Here is a 9,641-nt window from a genome sequence, read left to right on the forward strand (position 1 = left end):
CCAACACGACAGGGGAGTATAAAAGCTAAAGGATTGCCGTATTCTGCTCCGTACCTTGTCTGCTTCAGTGCCCGCCTCCAGCTGCTTGGTGCAGATCTGCCCAACTCTTGTCAGCAGCTCCTGAGGGTGGATGAAGACACGTGAACTCAGGAGAAAGGTGAAGATGTACGTTCGCTGTGGAAAGAGAGAGAAACAGATACATATTCATGAGCCAGCACTGGACCGAGAGCCCTGAAACCACACCAGGGGGAGACTCTCACCCCATCATCAGCGTAGGGGCTAAAATAGGAAAGAGGGCAACTACTGATCAACAAGTTCAGTGTCGCTCCATCTCTGCCCGTGTCTTTGCACCCGTGGGAGGAGAGTCCGTGAACCAGAGGGATGGGTTTAGATGCTGAGAGGATGTTTCCCCTTGTGGAAGGTTCTACATCTAGGGGGAGGCATGGTTTCACAACAAGGGTCCCCCCATTTTTACATGGAGATGAAGAGGGATTTCTTCTCTCCAAGGGTCATTAGTGTTTGGAATTCTCTTCATCAGTGAAGAGAGAAGGCTGGGTCATTGAACGCAAGGCCAGGTTAGACAGATTACTGACCGACAAGGGAGTTAGGTATTGCGGGGGGTGGGAGGGGGGGATTGGGGACAGGCAAGAAAGTGGAGTTAAGGCCACAATCAGGTCAGCCATGATTTTACTGACTGGTGGAGCAGGCTCGAAGGGCCAAATGGCCTCCTCCTCCTATTTCTTATCAACTTATTTTGTCCAATGCAGCAAATGACGTTTCCTCATCTCTGACGTCTCATACGCTTTAATAAAACGCCAGTCATAGAATCCCTGTTGTACAGGAGGCAGCCATTTGGCCCATCGGGTCTGCACTGATTCTCTGAAAGAACATCTTACCCAGGCCCATCCCCAGAACTTCTCTGTAACCCCACACATTTATCCCGCTCATCTCTAACCTATCCATCTTTGGATACTGACGGGCAATTTAGCATGGCCAATCCCCCTAGCCTACCCATCTTTGGATACTGAGGGGCAATTTAGCATGGCCAATTCCCCTAACCTACCCATCTTTGGATACTGAGGGGCAAATTAGTATGGCCAATCCCCCTAACCTACACATCTCAGGACATTAAGGGGCAATTTAGCATGGCCAATCCACCTAACCTACTCATCTTTGGACACTGAGGGAGAATTTAGCATGGCCAATCCCCCTAACCTATACATCTCGGCATAGTAAGGGGCAATTTAGCATGGCCAATCCACCTGACCTACTCATCTTTGAACTGGAAGATTTGCCAGCTACAAGACCAAAAATTGAATCTGAACTTCAAAGGATCAGTGACAAAGAGAGATTGAACACACTGGGGCTGTAGTCCCTGGAATTTCGAAGGCTATGGGTGACTTGATCAAAGTTATACAAGGGAAAGGATAGGGTAAATTGGGAGAAACTATTGCTGCTAGTTGGGAGTCTAGCACTAGAGGGCAGTCTAAAAATGAGAGCTAGACCTTTCTGGGGTGAAATTGGGAAACGCTTAAGAATAGTGGAAGTTATGGAAATCGCGTCTATAAATGGCAATTTATGCGAGACAGATTATTCATTTTAAATCAGAGGTGAATAGATTGTTAGCTAAAGGTGTTAAGAAATGTATGGAGTTGGGTCGGAGGTCAGCTATGATTTCACTGGATGGTATGCAAACCATGAGAGGCTAAATGGTCAACTCCTGTCCCGATGGGACGCAGGAAATAAAGTCCAGCCAACTCTCATCCATCAATCTAACAGAACATCTTGATGGTTAAGGATTAAACTGTGCAGAATACTCACATCGGGATAGTAGTCAACAGTCGGCACCAAGTGCTCAATGAGCACCTCGAGGGACCCTGAAACTAGGCTGCCGTCCTGGTACACCGGGTCCCCACACTTCTCCTCCATCTCTGGCTGCACATGACCGCTACAACTGGTACCAAGCATGCTCGGGAAGATCGATGTCTGGGGCATAGTTTCCTAGGATGGAAGGAGAAGAAAGATGTGAGCAGCCTGGGTAAATCGCCACTTCCTTTCCATGAAGGCGAATCTGCATTCACGTTCTCAGGACCCCTCTATCCTGTTTACAGCCAATTAAATATTATTTTGAAGCTTGTTGTCGTGTAGGAAACGAAGCGGCTAGTTTGTCCACAGCAAGCTCCCACAAACAAATAAAGACCGGATAATCCTTCCATGTTCTCTCTGAGATGACGCCAGCTGGCATGAGGTCCTGTAACAAAGGCTTTATCATGAGTTTAAAAGAGATATGTGTGAACTTGACCTAAAATCCTCTCAGTTCAAAGGGTTAGGTGTGTCTGAGCCTCTTGGTTGCCGTTCAGTAAAGGAGACACGAGTTCTGCTTCTTAATAAACCACCTTTATTTCTTTGATCCAACTCCATGTATAATTCTCCATCAACACCCCAGTGCCACCTGTGACCCTTTTATATATCAGTGACTTCTGTTGAATAATTGATATCAAATTAGGGCTGAATTGAAAGGTCTGTTAACCCGTTCTTAACAAGGTGGGCTCAACAACCTGGAGCAAAAACCGCCAGTCAGTGGCTGCGAATATCTGTCTGAAACATCCTCACTGGGTGACTCAAGGATAGAGGATGGATTACACAGATTTGAGAAGGAAAGGTTTAGAGAAAAGGTTATGAATGAGAACGCAAACCATACTGAACCCAAAACAGAAATAGAATATTCTAGAAATACGCGCTACCTTCATCAGTGACTGTGAAGAGATCAGTTATGCCCTTATTTCAGCTGTCAATTATCCTTGGTGCCGGCCTGAATTATTAACCAGATCTGACAGACAAACTGAACATTTCCATTGGGCTATACAATCCCTACTGTGCAGAAAGAGGCCATTCGGCCCATCAGGTCTGCACTGCCTCTCCAAAAGAGCATCCCGCCCAGGCCTTCCCCTCTGCCCTATTCCCGTAACCCCGAGCATTCACCATGGACAATCCCCCTAACCTACTCATCTTGGGACCCTAAGGGGTAATTTCCCATGACCAATCCCCCTAACCTACACATCTTTGGATACTAAGGGGCAATTTAGCTTGGCCAATCCACCTAACCTGCACATCTTTGGAGTGTGGGAGGAAACCCACGCAGACACGGGGAGAACGTGCAAGCTCCACACAGACAGTGACCCAAGCCGGGAATCGAACCCGGGTCCCTGGCGCTGTGAGGCAGCAGTGCATGCCACTGTGCTGCCCTTTTCCCCCAAGTTCCTGAATTTTCTATTTTAGTTTCGGATTTCCAGCAGTTTATCCTTTAAAAAATTACCTGATCATTTATCACATTTGTTTGTGGGATCTTGCTGTGTAAAAATGCCATTGTTTCCTCCAGTGTCAGCAGTAATCGGACGGGCTGTAAAGCACTTTGAATGTCATGAGGCCGCGGCAGGCACTATATAAATGCAAGTTACTTATTTTCATACAACAACATACGCAGTGTGTTAATCGTCATTAGAAGCTTGGGTGTGGAGGTTGAGCCTTTGTTTGGATAACATAATGCCTACAATGCTTCCTAACGTCGCTCCTTGACCCTGCTGATCAGCCAGGATTAACCCCTGCATTGTGTGCTGCTGTCCTGCTGGACAGGAAACTTGCCCACTATCAAAACAAGGCAGCCTTCACCAGCAAAATGTGAAGCAGGTTAAAGAAAACAACACCAGCTACCCGAGCAGGAACGCTGAGCTCATCAGCCGTACATCCTGCTCCCGGCTCCAGCGCTGAGAGAGAATAAAAACAGACAGCAGTGACTGGAGACTGTTAAAGGCACAGGCACAGAATGAGGCTATTCAGCCCCTCAAGTCTGTGCTGGTTATTTCAAAGGTCCACTGCCCTGCTCCTTCCCCACATCGCTTTTTTTCCCCCTTCAGCTGTTTATCCAATTCCCTTTCAGAGGGAATCTCATTCCAGCACCCTATTGAGGCATGGTAGCACAGTGGTTAGCACTGCTGCTTCACAGCTCCAGGGTCCCGGGTTCGATTCCCGGCTCGGGTCACTGTCAGTGTGGAGTTTGCACATTCTCCTCGTGTCTGCGTGGGTTTTCTCCAGGTGCTCCGGTTTCCTCCCACAGTCCAAAGATGTGCGGGTTAGGTTGATTGGCCAGGTTAAAAATTGCCCCTTAGAGTCCTGAGATGCGTAGGTTAGAGGGATTAGCGGGTAAATATGTGGGGGTAGGGCCTGGGTGGGATTGTGGTCGGTGCAGACTCGATGGGCCGAATGGCCTCCTTCTGCACTGTAGGGTTTCTATTTCTATTGGACAGTGCACCTCAAATCCTTATTGCGTCAAAGGTTTTCCTCATGTCTCTTCTGGTCCCTTCGCCAGTCACCTTAACCCTCTGCTTTTATCAATGCCGCTGGAAACATCTTCTCCTTATTTATCCGATCTAAACGCTTCCTGATGTTGAACACCTCCTCTTAGCCTTCTCTGCTCTAAGGAGAGCAAAGATGTGAAGGTCAGGTGGATTGGCCAAGCTGAATTGCCCCTTGGTGTCTCAAGATGTGTTTGTAGGAGGGATTAGAGGGGTAAATGTGGGGAGTTACGGGGATAGGGCAGGGGAGGGCGGACCTGGGTAGGACGCTCTGTCGGAGAGTCAGTGCAGACTCGATGGGCTGAATGGCCTCCTTCTGCACTGTAGGGATTCTATGATTCTATGAGAGCCAGTCGATCATGTAACTATAAAGCCATTCCTACAAGAAGCCACCATCAGTTCCACATGAAGCCTCAATCAATGCCTGCATGGAGGGGCTCCCTCTTGTGGCCTGGTCCTAATGGGATCAGACGGCTCATTGAGAGACTTCCCCTTCTAGAGAACATCCAAGCACCTTCTCTCTCCTGGTGCCATGTCCTGAAAGGGCATTGATAACCATTGACAGCTGAGATTGGTCCATGGTTATGTTTGGCAAGGCACTACGGTAGATTGCCAATGTTCTACCCGACCAGGAAACTCTTCTACCATCGGAGGCGGATGGATCTACAGGTTAATAATCAACCCATTTGGTCATGTTATGAATGCACCTCCATGGTCAAGAAATCCCAGCAGGTCTTGAACCCAGAACTTCTGGCCCAGAGGTAGGGATGCTACCGCTGTGCCACAAAACCTCCCTCCCCAAAAACCTTACCCAATGTATGAACAACAGAAGCTAAACAAAAACTTCCTTCATCTTGGAATTGGATATATGCGCATAAAGGAAAAGAACTTACAGGAATATGAGGGACGGGTAGGACTGATTGAATAGCTCGTACTGATGGGCTGAATGGCCTCCTTCGGTGATTCAATGATCGGTGAATTGTCAGACAGGAGGACTGCTGGTTGGGGAATCGAAAACACGGAGGCACAGTCTCATATGGGGCTGATCGGTGAGGGAGTGGGAATGGGAAAAATTACTTCACTCAATGAGTTGGTGGATCTTTGAAATTCTCTTCCCCGGAGGGTCTTGGGGATGCTCCGCCATTGGGTACATTTGGGATCTGGGATGGATGGATTTCTGGTCTCTTGGGGAATTACGTGAGACGGGGAATGTGCAGGAAAGTGGAGTTGAAGCCCAGGATCAGCCGTGATGGGATTAAATGGCGGTGCAGTCTCGACTGCACTGAGGAAGCAGTGTATGCAGTTTGTTAGTCTATTTATTAGAGCCACAAGTTAGGCTTACATTAACACCGCAATGAAGTTACTGTGAAAATCCCCGAGTCGCCACACTCCGGCGCCTGTTCGGGTACACTGAGGGAGAATTTAGCACGGTCAATGCATCTAACCTGCACGTCTTTGGACTGTGGGAGGAAACCGGAGCACCCGGAGGAAACCCACGCAGACACGGGGGAGAACGTGCAGACTCTGCACAGACAGTGACCCAAGCCAGGAATCGAACCTGGGTCCCTGGCGCTGTGAGGCAGCAGTGCTAACCACTGTGTCACCGTGCCCAGCAGGACAGCTGGATTGTTGACACCAGAGATGACATTATCTTTAAAATTTTATAATGAGCTTCTTCATTGACACCCGGATTCAGGTTTGCGCAGAGTAATTGGCTGCTGATGCTACTCAAGTGTCCCGATTAGAATCGTCACTTGATCTGTCAGGGGGGCTCAGGGCACAAATGGGTGGCTGCCTTGATTCCCTTTCAGTGAACATTCTGTGTAACATTACGACACAGCCAAGTTCATGGGAACACCATCGTTTGAAAGTTCCCCTGCAAGCCACACCAGCATCCTGACTTGGAATTGCATTGTCGCTGGGTCAGGATTCCGGAATGCCCTCCCCAACAGCCGTGTGGGAACACCTTCCCCACAGAGACTGCAGCGGTTCAAGAGCCCCCTCTACCACCTCCTCAAGGGACAATTAAGACTCAGATATCAAAGGCTTTTGTCATTGAAAAAAGTGCACAGTAATAACAAACAAAATGTGAAGCCAAGTTTAAGAAAGGTACGGGCCATTCGTCCAGTAGAAGTCCAAGCTCAGATACCAAACATTATGAGAAGCATTGACTCCCCCTGACGTGGGGATGACGAAAGTTGTGAAGGACAGGGGCAACTTGGAAAGAAAATAAACAACATTTTTCAAGTATCCAGTGTCCCACGCAAGAAAAAAAACTCTGGCTCACTCACATTCCAACGTGTTGCTCACAACTCATCAACTGCCTTGCGAATGCAACAAGTTAAAAATACACCAACTATCTCACTTTCTTCATCTTGACAAAGTCAAAAGGCTTCTGCAGAGAACAGAAAAATGACATGTATGTGCACACCATGTACCCAGCCTTGTAAAACATGCCACTCACACGGTATCTGATGCCCTGTATCTGTCACCCCTTCGTTGCTTTAACAACTGATGAAGTGTGTGTGAGTGGGTGGGTCGCTGGGTGGTTAAGACGACACAAAGCCAGAATAAAAAAGGATTACGGGTTAGGAGGTCAGCTGTAGCTCATTGCGGTAGCACCCTTGCCTCTCATGATAAAGTCTAGAGCTCAGCTGCCCTCTCTACAACACAAATATCTAGCCTGGAACACCACTGGAGTACTGAGGGAGTGCTACACTGTTGCTGATGCAGCCTTTTAGGGAGGAGACGTTAAACTGAGGTTCCATCTATACCCTTGGCGGTATCAAAAAGGCACTATTTGGATAAGAACTCACCCAATATTTAGCCCGCACTAGTCATCCATGGAACAAATGTTCATGTTGCTATTTGTGGGATCTTACTGTATGTAAATCGGTTGTGAATTTTCCACACTTACAGCATTGCGAAAGAATTTCATTGGCTGTTAAGCACGACATTTGGGAGTTCATGAGGGGCACCATGGCTGGAATTTTACCGGCTCGGAGGACGGAATTCTCCGTTGGCCTCAGGCGGGATTTTACGAGCCTCGCCCGAGCGAGATCGTAAAAGACCGGCCGATAATCGATGAGATTTATTTCTCTAGGTGACGGCAAAGTGCATCAGTGGTTCTTTAGCGCAGGGAAAAAAAATCTAATCAACTGAAGACTGGGACTCCCAGCAGACACCCAAGCACGTTACAGCGATGAGCCAAAGCATCCCAAGGCACAGGGCCAGTATTTAACAAGTTGTGTAATGGTCATTGATGGGAGTTGGCACGTTCCACCAGCAAATCTGTTGCCTGAAATAAACTGGCTGCATCAGGCTGAGTGAGGGGAGTCACTGCTGACAAACGGGCACGTGCCGCCACGCACAGCAAGATCCCACTAAACAAAACATAAACCGGGCGCTGGCCAGTCTTGTTTCTTTGGTGCTCTATGCACAGGAATAGACATTGAACAGGACCCCTGGGGGAGAACTGTTCAGACAGTGCTGGAGAGAGGTGGTGGGGGGGGGGGGGTGGTGGGGGGGCGAAATCATAGGGTCGTGAACGTAGCCCAGTCCCATCACGCAAACCAGCCTCCCGTCCATTGACTCTGTCTACACTTCCCGCTGCCTCGGCAAAGCAGCCAGCATAATCAAGGACCCCACGCACCCCGGACATTCTCTCTCCCACCTTCTTCTGTCGGGAAAAAGATACAAAAGTCCGAAAATACGTACCCACCGACTCAAGAACAGCTCCTTCCCTGCTGCCAAGAGGCTTTTGAATGGTCCTACCGTATATTAAGCTGATCTTTCTCTACACCCTACTTGTAACTGCAACACTAAATTCTGCACCCTCCCCTTTCCTTCTCCCCATGTACTCTATGAACGGTATGCTTTGTCTGTACAGCGCGCAAGAAACAATACTTTTCATTGTATCCCAGTACATGTGACAATAATACATCAAACTAAGTCTTTGACGTCCAACTCTGAAGATTTGGTTCAACATCTCTTTGGGAAGACAGTGCAGCACTCCCTCGGTACTGCACCTGGACTGTGTGTATTCTGGTCTCTCGTTTTCTCAACACTGTGATCTCTGTCCACGACTGATCTCTAGTGGCTATACATATAGGAGACGGGTGGCCAGATAGGAGGAAGAGTCAGGGTTTACCTACTTTCTTACAATCCCCGTCATTCTCCCCCCCCTCCCCCCGACCACCACCAAACCACTCCGGCCTCACCGGGTGTTTATTCAGGAACTTGCACCAGGACAGTACCAAATAAGTCCAGTTCGCTGTCACTGTGTCTGCAAGTGGTGTGGGATGGATTCTCAAAAAGTATACATGGGGGTTGGGAGGGGGCTCTGGGTTAATGCACCTGTTTCACAGATCAGCCTGGCTTCCCCTTCACTGTGTCCAACACGGCTTGTTTTGAGTCGGTGTATGCCCAGGGTCCGAGCCACTCCTACGGGCACAGCAGTTACTTAAGGCACAACGGGAAGGGGGGTTGTCGGCACCCCAACGCAACAGACAGGAGTGGGGTGGGGAGGGAGGATTACTATTCAGTGGTTACAAGCACCCGGGACGACAAAGGCTGAAAAATCCGCTCGTGAACATGTCCAAACACTGACATTAAACGACGCGACTTTAAAAAAAAAAGATTCTTGCGCTGAAATCCAAACGGAAAATGTGAAATAAAGTTAACTCCTTACCCTCATGGTGAGCGGTGTCTCTCTCTCTCCCTCTCAGTGTGTGTGTGTCTGTGGCACCCGGTGAGACACTGAACAGTTTCTGCTCTGGGGAGCTGCTAATCAAGTGCAACAAACTTCCCCAAATGAAGAATTCCCAGCGGAGTTCCCCAGTTCTCTCTCTCTCTCTCTCTCTCTCTCTCATGCACCAACTCGAGTGTGTGTGTGAGCTGAGACTCTTTGTAAACAAGAAATTAAGTCCTTCCCTCTTTCCCTCTTCTTCTTCTTCTCCACCCCCCTTTTCTCTCTCTCTCTCTCTCTCTCTGGACCGCCTTACAAAGCAGTCCAGCCAACAGGATAGAGAATGCACTGCAAGATCTTGTTTTATAGCACCTCCCAGACACCAGCCAGTGGCCAGCTTAACAGCTGAACACCCACCTTAGGGGCAGTCTCCAAACTGCCCAACATTACAAAAAGCGTAGGAAGTTCCCTTCGCCACTTTGCAAGCTCCCCCCCACCCCGCCCCCCCGTTTATGGGCTGCTAAGAAAAACTATCGCCGTGACTAATCCCAGAATCATTTCCCCTTACCCCCCTGATCTTCCTGTCAAGGTCTAAGTGTTGG

The 9,641-nt window shown here is 48.7% G+C and overlaps 1 protein-coding gene across 3 annotated transcripts in view; it reads right to left on the bottom strand.

Moving 5' to 3' along the window:
- LOC144480223 (ras-GEF domain-containing family member 1A-like) overlaps positions 1-9,415 on the bottom strand; it is a 34,044-nt gene extending 24,629 nt beyond the window's left edge. The window contains exons 1-3 of one of the 3 annotated variants that reach the window (XM_078199472.1): positions 9,043-9,415; positions 1,822-2,001; positions 55-174 (exon numbers count right to left, since the gene is read on the bottom strand). In XM_078199472.1, the coding sequence (XP_078055598.1) occupies positions 55-174; positions 1,822-2,001; positions 9,043-9,048 (306 nt within the window). In that variant the 5' untranslated portion in view covers positions 9,049-9,415. Of the gene's footprint in view, positions 1-54; positions 175-1,821; positions 2,002-6,643; positions 6,743-8,069; positions 8,538-9,042 lie in introns of those variants that run through there. The other 2 variants (XM_078199474.1, XM_078199473.1) reach the window with 2 other exon arrangements.
- Positions 9,416-9,641: the final 226 nt, after the last annotated feature.

The sequence above is a fragment of the Mustelus asterias genome, chromosome 28, assembly GCF_964213995.1.
Source record: "Mustelus asterias chromosome 28, sMusAst1.hap1.1, whole genome shotgun sequence".
NCBI classification, from domain to species: Eukaryota; Metazoa; Chordata; class Chondrichthyes; order Carcharhiniformes; family Triakidae; genus Mustelus; species Mustelus asterias.